At 46.8% G+C, this 16,065-nt stretch overlaps 1 protein-coding gene across 4 annotated transcripts in view; it reads right to left on the reverse strand.

Moving 5' to 3' along the window:
• WWP1 (WW domain containing E3 ubiquitin protein ligase 1) overlaps window positions 1-16,065 on the reverse strand; it is a 162,124-nt gene that overhangs the window by 56,578 nt on the left and 89,481 nt on the right. For all 4 annotated transcript variants that reach the window (XM_006112979.4, XM_014581648.3, XM_075920431.1 and 1 more), the window contains 2 exons: window positions 10,184-10,279; window positions 8,474-8,648 (listed from right to left, as the gene is read on the reverse strand). In XM_006112979.4, coding sequence (XP_006113041.1) covers window positions 8,474-8,648; window positions 10,184-10,279 — 271 coding nt within the window. The remainder of the gene's footprint in view (window positions 1-8,473; window positions 8,649-10,183; window positions 10,280-16,065) is intronic.

Raw genomic sequence — 16,065 nt, forward strand, 5'->3', positions numbered from 1 at the left:
ACAGAAGTACCCAAGGCATTGAGTACCAATAGCTCCAAATAAGATTAGGCAGAATTTTATCTCAAGCTAATGCAAGTCTTTTGGGTGGCAAAGGATGTATAGGATGTGAGACAAAAGGTTCATTGGTAGTTCAAAATCTCCTGATCAGGAGAAGGCTGATTCTAATTCCAGTGGCAGTACTGTTGTTACCTTTGGAGGAATATTGTATTATGTGTACAGGATAGGCGAGAAACTCCTTCCAGAGGTCATCTCCCTTGATGGTGTTTTCTCCCTGGAAAAAAGGGAGCACGATGAAGGAAGGAATTCCAGATTCAGGGAAGCGAAAAATGTCCTCTGAAGCAGCAACAGATTCAGATCTCCCCACTGTGAAAAGGATTCTACTTATCTGTAGCTCTGGAACCAGACGAGACTGTGTATCTGCCAAGAAAGACAAGTTACATGGATAGGAGGAGTTGACTATGATCAGTCTTTGTTGGTGTTGGTGGACTGTAGGGTATGGAAAGTGCTGAGAATGATGGTACTGATGAATAATGGTAGGGGACAGATGTAGCCCAATGCTTTGGGGTTTTATTGTCACGTCTCTCAGACTTAAGGACATTGTAAGTCCTCAAGCGGATGGGCTTGTTCAGAGATTAATCTGACTATTCTAAAGTGGATTTAGAGGAAGACTTAATTTCATTCTTATAAGAGTTTCCTGGATTTCCAACAAGATGTCACTGGGAGGCATCAGTGAGGGTAAGTTCTCCTGAACCAGTAGATGCACTTCTTGTTGAATCAGGTTGATGTATGGAGAGACAGAGGGTTCCTTGGCTATAGTCCAACTGAGTCCTCATGGCCTTCTCCATGAGATATTTCTAGAGAGGAAGTTCCCATTCTGTCCCCAAGACAGTCAAGGAAGAGTTGGTGATCACTATAGAGAAGGTTCATGGGCTGGAAGCAAAGTGTATGAAGCCTAGAATCCTGGGCATAGTCAAATACCTGAACAGGACACAGGGATTCCCCCAAAGAGACTTTACAAAAAAAAGAAGTTACTCACCCTGGGTATGTCTACACTACCCCGCTAGTTCGAACTAGCGGGGTAATGTAGGCATACTGCACTTGCAAATGAAGACCGGGATTTGAATTTCCCGGGCTTCATTTGCATAAGCCGGGCGCCGCCATTTTTAAATCTCGGCTAGTTCGAACCCCGTGCCGCACAGCTACACGCGGCACGGGGTTCGAACTAGCCGGGATTTAAAAATGGCGGCGCCCGGCTTATGCAAATGAAGCCCGGGAAATTCAAATCCCGGGCTTCATTTGCAAGTGCGGTATGCCTACATTACCCCGCTAGTTCGAATTAGGAGGGTAGTGTAGACATACCCCCTGTGAAGTAACGATTGTTCTTCGAGATGTGCCCCGTGGGTGCTCCACTCTAGGTGTCAGGTCCTGTCCCGGCGCCGTGGCTCGGAGACTTTTCATAGCCGTGCTCCGCCGGCTCGTGCATGCATGTTTCCCCAGGATAGCATTCGCGCCTTTGATCAGCCGCGCACGAGCCAGCAACCGTCAGTTCCTCTCATCCGCTCATCTGTAAGGAACATTAAGAAGAAATTTCCGGAGCGGGGAGGAAGGGCGGGTCGTGGAGCACCCACGGGGCACATCTTGAAGAACAATCGTTACTTCACAGGGTGAGTAACTTCTTTTTCTCCTTCGAGTGGCCCCGTGGGTGCTCCACTCTAGGTGACTCCAGAGCAGTACACAGAACAGAATTAAAGTGCTCCGGAATCAAGACTACCAGCACGATTCAGTACTGCTGTAGCCACAGAATAATCTGAAGTAAGCTGATCGACTATGGCGTAGTGCTTCACAAAAGTTGCATGCGAGGACCATGTTGCCGCTCTGCAAATGTCATGAAAGGACACCCCACTGAGACAGGCCGTAGTAGCAGCAAGTGCCCTAGTTGAATGAGCTTTGGGATGAGAGGGGAGAGGCTTCCCTCGCAGCGAATGGCACATGGATATACACAACACTATGAGCTTGGAAATACACTGAGAAGTTAAAGGCTGTCCATCTGAGTGACTTGCCACTGACACTAGCAAACGGTCTGTTTTCCTAAAACCCCGTGTTCCGTCGATGTAAAACGCCAACGCTCTTCTCACATCCAACATATGTAAGTGTGCTGCTTGCGTTGAGGTATGGGGTTTTGGGAAGAAGCATGGTAAAACTACCGGTTCGTTTATGTGGAATTAAGAAGACGCCTTTGGAATAAACGCTGGATGGGTCCTCAACGTTACCAATTCTTTCGAAAAAACTGTATAGGGCGGCGAAGCCATAAAAGTTGCTATCTCACTCACTCTGCGAGCTGAAGTGAGGGCTAGGAGAAATACCAGCTTGACTGTAAGTAAGTGCAATATTACCGTCGCTAAAGGCTCAAAAGGGGGACGAGTCAAAGTTTGTAGGACCAGATCCAAGTTCCATGAGGGAGGAGGAGGCCTCCGGGGAGGGTGGAGATTTGAAAGTCCCTTCAGGAACCTTTTTGTAGTAGGGTGAGCGAACAAGGAAATATCGTCATCCCTATGGTGGAATGCATTGATTGCTGCCAAGTGTACCTGTAGCGATGCAATTGCCAAGCCATTGTCGTGTAGTTGTAAAAGATAATCCAATATACAAGGTAAGGATGCAAACCGCGAGTCCACATTATTGTCCGCATACCATGCTGTCAGCCGACGGTCAGGGCAGTGAGTCCCTTATGACCGGCTGAAGTTCTTTTAAATTGTGCTTGGTTCTGTTACAGCAACTGAAGGAGTCAGGTTAAAGCTTAAACAGTTACTATTTATTGTTACAGGGTAAACTTAGTTGTTAAATGCTACTACTGTGTTACAGATAACACAGACACTACAAAGAACAGGACAGAAATTACACTAAGAAGTCACTTACAGGTACCATGAAACCCTTTGGTTCTCTGAGCTCTTATTAAATGCATGCAAAATAGACACATAGCAGGTATATATTCTCACCCCTGCGTTCCAGACTTGGCGTGGCCAGCGTCTTTCTCTCAATCCCTCGGGAAGAAGTAGGGCGAGGTTGGGCATCCCACAGACCTCGGGAGACAATCAATACCTGCCAGCAGGTATAGATGATTGGAGCTCAAATGGGGTGGGCTGCTGAACCTCTTTTATACCCCTTGGGTCATGTAGGCTTCTTCCTGGTTTCAAGTGGCCAATTAGGAAAAAGGGCTTTGAACACCAAGTTTCCCACGAAGGGTGCAAAGCATAATTTACACCTGGGAAAAATGCAGACAATGGGCACCTCTGGTATGTGATGGGCGAAGATTCCTCTCTGGGACAGTGCAGGCGTGTCAATTACTGGTACTAGCCATCAGGGCGACGGGAGGCCCCGGGTCATCAGCTAGCCCATTTACTGTCTGGTTTCTGTTTATGGTAGAGTCAGGGACAGGCAGCACACCTGTGTTCCCAGGGCATCAAAGGCTGACTGCCTTTCTCTTGCTCTCTGGGGGGGGGGGAGGAAACAAGATGGGGTTCGTGGAAAACCAAGATGGGGTTTGTGTCTGGCTACACATGCTTGGAACTTTGCCCACTTAGCTGTATAAGCGGTTCGCGTAGATTGTTTTCGAATGTGCATCAACACTTGCTTGACTCGCTGAGAGCAGGATTGCTCAGAGTTGGTAAACCAGCCAGCATCCATGCAGTGAGGTGTAGAACCTCTGGTCGCGGATGACTGATGGATCCGTTGTCCTGGGTCAACAGATTCGGAAGGGAAGGTAGAGGATATGGCGTTTTCACTGACATCTGGTGGAGCATTGAAAACCAAGGCTGACGAGCCCATGCTGGCGCTAGAAGGATTACCCGAGCTTTGTCTACATTGATCTTTTCGAGAACCCTGGGAATTAATACTGTCAGTGGGAAAGCGTACAGTAGTGCCGTTCCCCAGTGGAGAAGGAAGGCGTCCCCCAGCGAGTGGTGTCCTATCCCAGCTCTCGAACAATAATTGGAACATTTCTAATTGAGTTCTGTCGCAAACAGATCTATCGTTGGAAATCCCCATCGAGCGAAAATACGATTGAGTACGTCCGTGCGAATCTCCCATTCGTAGTCGTGTGGAAAATGCCTGCTGAGAGAGTCCGCTACTAAATTGTCGACACCCGGCAAGTAGGAAGCTGTTAGAACAGTGTTGTTGGCAATACACCAATTCCATAAATGGATGCTCTCTGCGCAAAGAGAGTGGGATCAGGCACCTCCTTGCTTGTTTATATAAAACATAGTCACCATGTTGTCCGTTAAAATCCTGGTCGTTGTATTTTGAATGTGTGACTGAAAATGCTTGCAGGCATGCCGCACTGCTCTCAACTCGAGCAGATTGATGTGCAGTAGCATTTCTCGTGGCGACCAACGTCCCTGGACCGTGGAATGGCCCATGTGAGCTCCCCAGCCTATGAGGGAGGCATCTGTAGTTATTTGTGTAGTAGATTGAGGGCGATGAAATGGGACGCCCGTGAGAAGATTGGTCGGGTTGGTCCACCACCACAGGGATTCCCGGACATACTGTGGTACCACTACCGGTCTGTGGACACTGTGCCTTGACGGGAAGTAAACCGTGGCTAACCAGTGCTGGAGGCAACGAAAACGTAACCTTGCATTGCACACTACGATGGTGGCAGCAGCCATATGCCCCAACAGCTGTAGACAGACGCGTGTGGGAATTGTTGGAGCGTGGACCATTGTGTGTATCAAATCTTTGATTATTATAAAACGTTCCATCGGTAAATATGCGCACGCCATAGCTGAATAGAGGCGCGCACCTATGAACATGAGATTTTGGGATGGAACTAGTGTTGACTTCAAGTTTATGAGAAGACCCAGAGTAGCAAATTCGTCGGATACTGTCCGAACCATATGACATGTTTCCATATAGGTCATACCCCTGAGAAGGCAATCGTCTAAGTAGGGGAATATTGTCACCCCTAGTCTGCGTAGGTGGGCCGCGACTACTGCTAACATCTTGGTGAAAACCCTGGGAGCACATGCCAGGCCGAATGGTAGGACCCTGTACTGGTAATGCTCGCTCCCCAATCAGAAACGAAGGAAATGTCTGTGTGCCACGTGAATTTCTATGTGGAAATAAGCGTCTTGCAAGTCGAGGACTGCAAACCAATCCTTCTTGTTCAATGACGGAAGAATGGTTGATAAGGTTACCATCTTGAAACGCTGCCTCCGAAGATGCCGGTTTAAGCTTTTGAAGGTCCATCCTCCCGACTTCTTTGGTATGAGGAAATATTGGGAGTAAAAACCTTTTCCCCAAAACTGCTTGGGAACTCTCTCTATCGCCCCGATGGTGAGCAAACGTTGAACTTCTTCTTCCAACAGTTTCTCGTGAGGGGGTCCCTGAAGAGGGACGGGGAGGGGGGAGTGGTAGAGGGAATAGAGAGAAAAGGGATGGAGAGGCCGGACTGAACTACCTCTAGCACCCATCTGTCTGTGGCGATCGTAGACCAGTGGTGGTAAAAAGAGCGTAGACGATGGTGAAAAAGATGATGAGCTTCCGTATTGACTAAAGGCAATTGGTTTGCATCCTCGACAAGCAAGTCAAATCTGTTGCTTAGTCGACTGCCGATTACCCTAACGGTTCTGCTGTGGTCGTTAACGCTGGGGGCATTGTCTAGGACGCTGGTTGTCAAAAGGACGTGATTGCTGTCTAGCAAAATTGAAGTCATATCTCCGTTGGTAAGGGAAATAACGCCTACGTTTGAAGGTGTGTACATCCCCAGTGTACGTAGCGTGGTGCGTGAGTCTTTTCCCGAGTGGAGGATCTCATCAGTGTTTGCCGCAAAAAGTTTAAATTTGTCAAAGGGCAGATCCTCAACCTTGCTTTGTAACTCCTTCGGCGCCCCTGCTGACGAAAGCCAAGTTGATCTCCTCATGGCGATACCAGTCGCAGCGGCCCGAGCTGCTGTGTCTGCCACGTCCATAGCAATCTGAAGTGCAGCGCTACAGGACACGTACCCCTCCTGTACTATTGCTTTCAGGAGTGGTTTCTTGGGGTCCAGGAGATGGTGCAACAAATCTGCTAGTTTGGAATAATTATCGAAGTTATGGTTCGACAAATGGGCTGAGTAATTTGCAATGCGAAGTAAAAGTGTAGCTGAGGAATAGACTTTCCTCCCCAAAACATCCAATTTTTTATTGTCCTTGTCCAAAAGGGTATTTCTGTATTGTGGCACCTTACCCCTACGTTGCGCTGCGTCTACTACCAGTGAATTGGGTTGGGGGAGATTAAATAAAAAGTCCAACCCCTTTGCTGGAACAAAATATTTTCTATCAGCTTTTTTACTTGTAGGTGCAACTGATGTTGGGGTTTGCCGTATCTCGTCTGCCACTTCCATAATCGCCTCATCGATTGGTAATGCGACTTTCGCACGTTGTTGAGGGCGGAGGTTCTTAAAAAGGCGATGTTTCTTAACAGGCACATCTGCTAGCTGTACGTCCTGCATGTCTGTCACTCGTTTGAAGAGTTCCTGAAAATGTTTCAGATCATCCGGTGGGGAGATTTCAACTGGGCAAATCGCTTCATCCGGGGAAGACGATGGGCAATCTGCTGGGGAAGCTTCCATCTTAGGGTCCTCTGTTTCCGATAACTGACACTCCTCTGGTTCGGATTGGTCTAACTGGATTGTTGGGCTCTTAGTTAGAGAAGGTGAGCACAGTGGTTGTGATCGATGAGGTAAGTATTCCGCTAACGGTGATTGGCAGATGTGAGAAGATCCCCTATGCGATGGTGGTGAATGGTGACGCTGGGGACGATCGACATATGATCTATGATAGCGCTCACAGTAACGTTCAGAGTGTGACGGAGAGGGGTATCGAGAAGAACGTGCGCTACCATGCTGGATATAATAGACGCGGCATGGAGAACGCCTCATCGATCCGTACCTCGAGAGACGGGAGGGCGACCGGGATCGTGAACGGGACCGATGTGCATCTAAATACACCGCGTCCCTATAATCGTGCCGGCTGTACCTACTCCTCGAGGGGGAAAAGTAGCTGTGATAGTGACTTCGCCTTTTTGGTGAAGCAGACGGGGAAAGAGATCTGTCCCTATAATGGGTGTTTGACAATGACTTTCTATATGTTGAAGTCTCATCCCTAGCCCGAAGCACAGGGGAACCAGGCACCGAGTGAAGGTAAGACGGTGCCGGAGAGGTCAGCTGCTGCTGATCTGGTGTGGGTGACGGCAGGGCCCCCGGTGCCGGGGTTAGCAATGGTGCCAAGTCTGAGGCACTGGCGTGTCCCGCCTCAGGTCTCGGTGCTGGAGGAGACGGTGCAGACGTCACCGCCGGGGATGGCGAAATAGGCGCTGATCCGCTGGGTGCCGCAGAAGCCGTTGAAGCCGGTGCCGGGAGGCTGGTCAATTGCTGCGCCGGAGGGCTCGTCAATTTCAGGGCAAGAGCATGTTGGTGTGCTCTTGGACACATATCACTCATTCTACCTAGGGAGCATCTGGCCTTGCAGCGGTGGCCCAGCTCTGGGAACAGGACAGGGAAGGCCGTGCAGCACTCACAAACTTCTGATCCAGCAGTTCCTGGGAGGAGGCAATGATTTTCAAACTGTGGGGCATCCCAATGCAGCACATCTCAGTTTGAAAATCTCTATGCTAAATGGAAGACAAATATCTGGGGATGCACATGACCCCATGCCACGCATCGCCTCTGGCCTCACACCAACCTCATGAGGGTATCTTAGAGAGGTCCCTCAGTGAGAGTCTGGGCGTGATCCCCATAATATTTGAGTGCTCAGGAGATAGCTGTAGACAGTTCTGACATTCCTGCTTGCTATTTTTGACTCCCAAGCAGAGTTCATCCATTAATGTCTTTACTTCCCTCAAAACAAGCTTTTCTTGAAGCTGCTGAGCTATAAGATCGAAGAACAGAATGACACATTGAGAGAACACACAGAAATCATGCAAGATGTTTCACAGTTGAACAAGTTCCCAAAGAAAGAAAGCCCGAAGTACCAAAATATTGACGAAAGGCTGAGAATCACTAAGTCATGGATAATTAAAAGAAAATGAGGAATATTTAAGTACCAAGGCAGCAGCCTAAGGCAAGTCTCCCAAAAGAAGTCAATGCTCAAAGAGGAGGCTTGGCTGCAGAACCGAAGCTTCTCCGCAGGTCAGAAGACGATATATACTTGTACCTATTATTATGGCCCCATGGAACATATAAACCTTAAGTGCTTGGGAACTACACAAGTCTTGAGGTGGAGAGCTGAGACCCAGCAGTGAGAATCCAGCATAGATAACAGCTTTAGAAGTAAAGGTTATAAAACAGAATCCATTATTCAAGTTATTGATGCTAACCATTTTTATAGATGAACATCTCACAAGGTATATGTTTGTGCAATTCTAAAGTCACTGAGGAGTGGTAAAATTAAAAATAACTGAAAAAATATTTCCTAACATTTCATAGCTAGCTAAAAGTTACCGAATAGAGGTATCGTTGGTTAAATTGTTGCATAGCTCCCTGTAGTTGGTTACGTTGAGACTGCCACTGCTCGAAGTTCCTGACTGATTCCATTGTTGGTCGCTGCCATGTTGTTGTTCTTGTGTTATGATCCACATAGTAAACTCTTCCACGATCATCAACCCTTCTTTCCCAGCTACCAAATAAAAATATTTATGTTAGTAGCTATATTTTTCATTAGGCAGTACAAAATTAATTTTCAGTGATTCTCTAAATCCTTAGCTAACATTTCAGTTCCAACACAGGCAGAAGTTTTAATTTCTTGTGTGACAGACTGGGCCGGGTCTGGGCACTGCTGAGGGTGTCCGCTCAGGGCGAATTGCTCAAACTCGAGGCTCCTTACAGCCCCCGACTGGAGGCCGTTCCAAAGAGGCCACAAACAAGTCCCACAGAGCACTTCAGCTGCCGATCTGGCCAGCCAGAAGCCTCACAAGCAAAACCCCTCAGACACCCCAGCTCTCTCCCTGCCCCAATCAGCCCAGGGCCTAACACACAGGCGAGAGGTTATAGGATCCAATCTCACCTACCCCGAACGGGTTCTTCCTATTCCAAAGAACCAGCTACTGTTCCCAGGTCAATTTACACTCTGGATCTTACCCACAAGCTCACGCTGAGCCAATCCTTTAGAATCTAAAATCTAAAGGTTTATTACTAAAAAAGACGAGCATGAGAGTAAGGTTGTCAAAGGATACAACATTACATGCATCGAATCACCCTGTTCTCGATACAGGCTCGTAGCAGAGATCTTAAAAGTCTCTGGTGTACATCCTATGTCAGGATGGGGCCACGGTTCTTTCCGGATCGTTGTTCCCTGCAAGGCTGCATCTGGGATTTGGAGCAAAACTGAAGACCAAAATGGAGTCTGCCACATGGCATTTTATATCCATCCCCCTGGTCTCTTCCAAGCTGGAGTGAGTCACATCGTCAGTGACCAGGCATTCCTTCAGGTGTGTCTCTGGCACTTAGAGATCTATTATCCTTGGAGCCTCACTCATTAGCACAGCCATTGGCTGAGCATTCCTCGCCCATTGCTCAACCACAGAGTTTCCATCATCCATACAGAGTACATGTTTATAACTCCACATACAGACATTATACAATTACATGAATAGCATATACAGAATCAGTAGAAGGTAAGCTTTTGACAGACACCTCACATGGCCCCCTTTGTATACATTTTTGGGGCAAACACTCCCCACTGGGAGTGATCTTGGCTGCTCCCCTTAAAATCCAGTAATGTGACATGTTGTATATAACTGGTTTTCTGTTTCTGAGACTTTATGTAAATTTCTAGAAACAACTGTGTTTCCCTTGGAAGGCTGTCTCAACTACTCCTTTGCACAGACCAAGAAAAGTAATAATCACCCTTTACGTTTAAATATTAAATAAAAGACTAAATCAACATTATTAGCAGCAAAAGATCAGCAAAGGCAACAGATATAACACCAACATTTACATAAAAGTACTATGAAGAGCCTGATTGTTGAACAGCAAAGAATAAAGTTGTTCTGGGGAGGCGAGGTGTTACAGTATGTGTGTGGTTAGGCTTTTATGAACTTCTGATTAAAAAAAAATACTATTAGTATAATTACACTTTTTAATGTAAAAAAAAAAAATTCTTTTTGGTACTATCCTAAGTACAAAATTCAAAGTAGTACATAAACTCATTACCCTGGAGGTAAAGGCTGTGGTCTCTCCCATGTCGTAGTTCGTGTGTTGTGATCAACATAATAGGTTCTTCCATGAGGATCCTTTCTCTGTTCCCATCTACAATAAAAGACAAATCTTCAAACAAAAACATGGAAAATGGACTTCTGCTTCGTTTTTCAGAAAAAACAAAAAAGAAAGGTTTGCTAGTGAACAAATGGATGATCCAATTCTAGTCTTTATTCTAAAAGCTGAAGATCAAATATACAACCCTTTTTGAGGGGGTATGTCCTATCTTATGTTAATTCTTTTCACCCTCACGGCAGAATTTTTGAATGTCTATACCTGAGCCCTATATGAGTACTTATCCACATAGAGGAGTAGGGATGTAAGTGACCAGTTGACTATCCAATAAGCAAATGCTTATTGGATAGTTGAGTACCCACTTGACTAGTCGCTTCCCCCCACTTACTGCCCTCTATCAGAGAGGCAGAAAGAGGGAAGACCAGGAGCCAGTGCTGGGGGGAAACCAGCTTAAAGCCAGTTTCCCCCAGCACTGTCTCTGCAGGGGAGGCAAAGGCACAGGGGGAAACAGCGTGAGCGGGGACTGCTTCAGTCCCCACAGCCATCGCTTCTGCTTTTGAAATGTACGAGAGCCCACCTGGACTCTTGTACATTTCAAAAGCAGAAGTGCCAGAGGGAGCACAGGGTGAGCAGGGATTCAAGAAGTCTTCGCTTGCCCCGTGCTCTCTGAGGTTCTCTCCCCACCCCCCACCCCTTGCTGCCTCTCAAACAATAGTCTTAAAAGTCTCATAAAACTGCCTCTTAAAAGCCAGTTTCCCCCCATCACCATCTCCAGGGTGTCACCTCCCCCCTCACGTCTATCAGAGGCAACTGGGGGGAAGGGAGAGGAGGAAGGGATAAGAATGCTGCTCGGAAGCAGCCCCTGTCCACAGGAGTCCCAGTGGGGAGCAGGCCCTGTTAGCAGCAGCCAGGGATGGCCATGGACAGGGACTGCTGGACTGTCTGCCACGAACAGGTACTGCTGAACTCCGCGCTAGCCGGGACCAAGCAGTCCCAGCTCATGCTGATCACTGCACCTCTGCATTTTAAATTTAGTAAGAGCCCAATAGCTCTTACTACATTTAAAATGCAGAGCAGCTGCACAGGTGGCTCCAGAACAGCTCTGTACAGCAGCGTTTATTGACTAATCGTATAGTCGATGCAAATTGTATCGACTGTACGATTAGCCAGATAATTCCATCCTTATTGAGGAATATACTATTTTTCATCAACATTTACAAATAATATTTTAGGTATTGATTTTTTTAAAATAAAAACAGGCAAATTAGTTATGTGTTAGAGGGTCTACATATAAAAGGAGCCTAGAAAGAGTACTTAGAGACCTCATCAGCACTTATTTCAAAAAGAGTTTACCCACTGTTTTTATTCCATAAAACAGCATCTTTGGGACTTTTTTGTGATAACATGCTCCTCACTATGGACTAATAGAATGTATGCCCTCTAACCTGTAGGCTGTTTCCCTACAGCCTGCTGGATGTCATTAGTCCTGACTAAAATTTCTTGAAAAATATTCCATCCAGTTGGCTGGAGCAAATGCAAAGTGAAGATCAATACCTATTTATTAAATAAACAATAAACTTTTTGTTAGAAACACAGGAGTTATCATAATAGCTCACACCTTTGATCCCTCTAGCACAATATCTATCCTCATAGTAATCATTATCAGATGCTTAAAGGAAGTACAGGTTGTGCCTTACTTAACTAGGACTCCCTGGTCCGGCAACATCTGTGGAACATGAGAGTTCTGACCCCAGCAGCAGTCAGGGAGTTCTAGCCTCGGCCCTGGCCACGTTCTGATTTCAGAGGCCAGGGAACTTCAGCCCCAGCGGCAGCCAGGGAGCTCTGGCCCAGGCTGCGGAGCTCCAGCCACAGAACTCTGGCCCCAAGCTGCATAGCCAGGAGGTTGCGGAGCTCTACCCCAGCTCCAGAGTCAGGTGGCTGCAGAGCTCTGATCTGGTTCTGCAGCTCCGGCCATGGTGCTCCCACCTCAGCAGTAGCGGAGCCGGGGAAAGCCCCAGGGGGCTGAGGAGCAGCAGGGGCAGCCTGGAGCCCTAGCCTGGTGGCAACATGGCCACAAGGGGAGGGATCTTTCCACGTATGGTAAATCCCCTTGTTCAGCACCAGTCATGTCCATAGTGCGCCAGACCAGCAAGGTCCAATCTGTATTAGACAATCTTAATGGACAAATATTAAAATAAGTCTGCCCATAGAAAAAAATTCTTCTTAATTCTCTTCAGTTAATGGTTGATGCATGCTCTGAAGCAGGAGGACTTACCCCTTCCACTTTTCCTTATCCTATCTAATCTACCTGAATATTCTTATTGTGCATGCACATATCTGGTCCTTTAAGTTCTACAGCACTATTAGGCTTAAAGATATCTAATGACAATGAGTTTTATGTTGTGAGTACTTTCCTACTTTAAATATGTTGTTTTTCAGTTTCATTAGCTGCTCTCCCCCCCCCCCCCCATTCCTATATTATGTGAAAGGATGAATCATAGGGATAGCCTCCTATATTCCCCATCATTTGTTATTTTATATATCTGTATCATATTTGTCTCTTTTCTAAACCAAATAACCTCAACCTTTATTCTCTTTACACACGTAAATCTTTTTACTCCTCTAATTATTTGTATTACCTATTTCTGCTACATCCTTTGGTGACTAGAATTAAATATTCACAGTAATATTTCTTATCCCTGTGGTGTCCAACATGCTAGCCATGAGCCACATGTGTCTATTTGGCTGGTTGAGTTTGGCTAGTTTGCTACAGCAGAGCACACGTGGCTAGTTTGCTATAATGGCTATTGCTTCAGAACTGGATGGGCACCACAGTCCTATCCCATTCCTTATGCATTCTTGCATTTTATTGCCTTTCTGGCTGCAGCTGCATAATGAGCAAACATTTTCATTGACTTTGCTCATCTCTTTTTCTTGAATGATTATAGTACATATATAACCCAAGACATGGTGTGAAAGTAGTTTAAATTACTCTGTTCAATGTGTACTACACTGCATTTATTAGTAATTTTATTTGTGATTACGCTTATTTAACTAGCTTTTAGATCCATGTGGAGTTTGACTGCTAACTACTCTTGACTAGGGATGTGAATGGTTAACTGGTTACCTGGTACGCCTCACCCTTAATGGGTGAGGCTTATCAGTTCTCTGGTTAACCAGTAGGTGCTTCAGCAGCTCTCCACCCACTGTGGGCAGGGAGCTGCTCCAGCCACACAGGACCCACTACAAGGAGGGGCTGCTACAACTAGAGGGAGCAACCCTTACCCATGGTGGACCTGGCTGAACACTCCACTGCAGGCAAGGGCTGCTCCAAACAATCAGCTGAAGCAGCCCGTGCCTGTGGCGAGCTTGACCCATTTCCCCTGCTGCAGGCAGGGTCTGCTCTGACCAGCCAGCAGTCTCCAACTGGGAGCCTGACACCATCGGCAGCCCCAGACTCGGAGCAAGGATCTTGCTTAGTTGGCTTACCAGTTTAAGAGAAGGTTACCCACTTCATGCAGTAACGGAGGTTCTTTGAGATGGTTGTTCCTGGGAGTGCTCCACCTTAGGTCTTGTGGTGCCGTTGCACGTCTAGTTGGAGATTTACAGTAGTAGTGCCCTCTGGTATGCCGCACAGGCAAGGCAAGTGGTGCTGCTACCACACGTGTGGCAACCGTCCCTTCAGTTCCTTCTCTGCCCCGGAAGGACAACAACTACTCCAAAGCAGAGGGGAGGAGAGGCAGGTGGTGGAGCACCCACAGGAACCACCATCTTGAAGAACCTCCATTACTCTGCGAAGTGAACACCCTTTTCTTTTTCTTCAAAGAGTGTCCCTGTGGGTGCTCCACCTTAGGTGACTATATAGCAGTACCCGTGCTAGGAGGCAGGCGCTTTGGATAATAATCGTGTTGGGCTTTGGTGAGGACTGTGTGTCCAAATTCCATGCCCCATTTCAGGTAAGTATCCAGGGCATAATGTCTGGCAAAAGTGTGTGCAGAAGACTATGTTGAGGCTCAACAAATGTCCATCAGATTAATGCTCCTAAGATAGGCCGCAGAAGTTGTAATGGCCCTTGTGGAATGTGCTCATAATTGCAGAGGTGGCTGCTGATTAAAATTGGTGTAAGCCAGGCGGATGAAGTCTACAATCCATTTGGAAAGTCTCTGTATAGAGATTTGCGCACCCAGGGACCTTTCAGCGGTGGAGATGAAAAATCTGTTAGTTTTACAAATTGCCCTGCGTAATTCCAGATAGAAGGCAATTACGCAGTGTACATCGAGTGTGTGCCATTTAGCTTCTTCCATGGTGGCATGAAGCTTTGGGTAGAAGACAGGTAACATGAGAGGTTCGTTGCAATGGCAGGAGGTAAGTATCTTGGTAAGAGCTTTGGATGTAGTTTCAGGATTACCCTGTCCTTATGAAAACTGATGAAGGGTGGGTCAACCATTAGAGCCAACCTGAGTTCAACTAATGTAGCAAATTTTATTGAAAGGTGCAGAATTGAACACGTGGCCATAGACTCAAATGGTGTATGGGTTGGGCTCGTAGTACAAGGTTTAGGTTTCAGGCTGGGACTGGTGTTCTAAGCAGTGGAAACATGTTTTGGATGCCTTTTAGGAATCGTTTAGTCATGGTATGGGTGAAGACCAATTTGTCCTCAATGAGTTGGTTGGAATGCAATTATGGCTGTGAGGTGTACCTTTAACGAACTGAGCGAGAGGCGTGTATGTTTTAGATGTAAGAGGTACTCTAGTTTATTGGTCAGTAGAATCATGGATGGATCTGCCAATCTTTGGTTCGCCCAGGAAGAGAATCTTTGCCACTTGTACAGGTAAGATTTTTCTTGTTGTGACTCTGCAAATACTTATTAATATCTGTCTAACCTGATCCATAAATGTTGCTTCTATTGAAGAGAGCCAAGCTTGGAAGTGAAGGATTTGAGGAGATGGCCGCCAGAAATGGCCCAGTTGTTGAGTCAGGCCTGCACAAGAACAGTACTGTTGACACTTTTTGTTTGCAAAGGTTGCAAACAAGTCGATCTTTGGGAATCCCCCATGTGAGAATATCTTGTGGAGTATGCGGTCATCCAATTCCCATTCGCGGTTGTACATGAATTTCCTGCTGAGGGTGTCTGCGGAATATTGCTCTTGCCCGGCAGATAAGAGGCTTGTATGTGGACATTGTGATCTATGTATCATGATCATAGGTGCGTCGCCTCTTTCCATAGGCGGTAGGATCTGGCTCCACCTTGCCTATTTATGTAGTATATTGTGACTTGATTGTCCGTCACATCTGTTGCAGGAAGTTCAGGCAGGCATACTGTACCGCTCTTAGTTCCAACACATTGATGTGGAGAAAGTGCTTGTGGCAGTGCCATCGTCTTTCAACTGTGAGGGGGCCTGAATACACTCTCCACCCTAGGAGGAGGCGTCCGTCATGATCGCAATCATAGGGGGGCTTCTGCAGAAGGGTACCCCAGCACACACAATTTTTTTTTATCTACCTACCACTCTAGTGAGCGTTTGATCCTGTTTGGGAGCAATATTAGCTTGTTATACTGGTGTAATGGGGTCTGTACACCATTCTGAGCCCATTGCTGCATCAGTCTCATATGCAGACTGGCGTGTGATACCACTGCTGTGGCCACTGCCATGTGGCCTAGAAGCTGTAGGCAAGTTCTTACAGGAACTTGCGGGCTAGACTGCAGCACATTGACGAGGTGCTTGATCGTTTGAAAGTGGTGGTACGGGGAAGAGGCTGTTGCCTGGATGCAATCGAGGTACGCTCCTATAAACTCTACGGTCTGAGCCAGTTGGAGCTTG

Source organism: Pelodiscus sinensis, chromosome 2 (assembly GCF_049634645.1).
Source record: "Pelodiscus sinensis isolate JC-2024 chromosome 2, ASM4963464v1, whole genome shotgun sequence".
NCBI classification, from domain to species: domain Eukaryota; kingdom Metazoa; phylum Chordata; order Testudines; family Trionychidae; genus Pelodiscus; species Pelodiscus sinensis.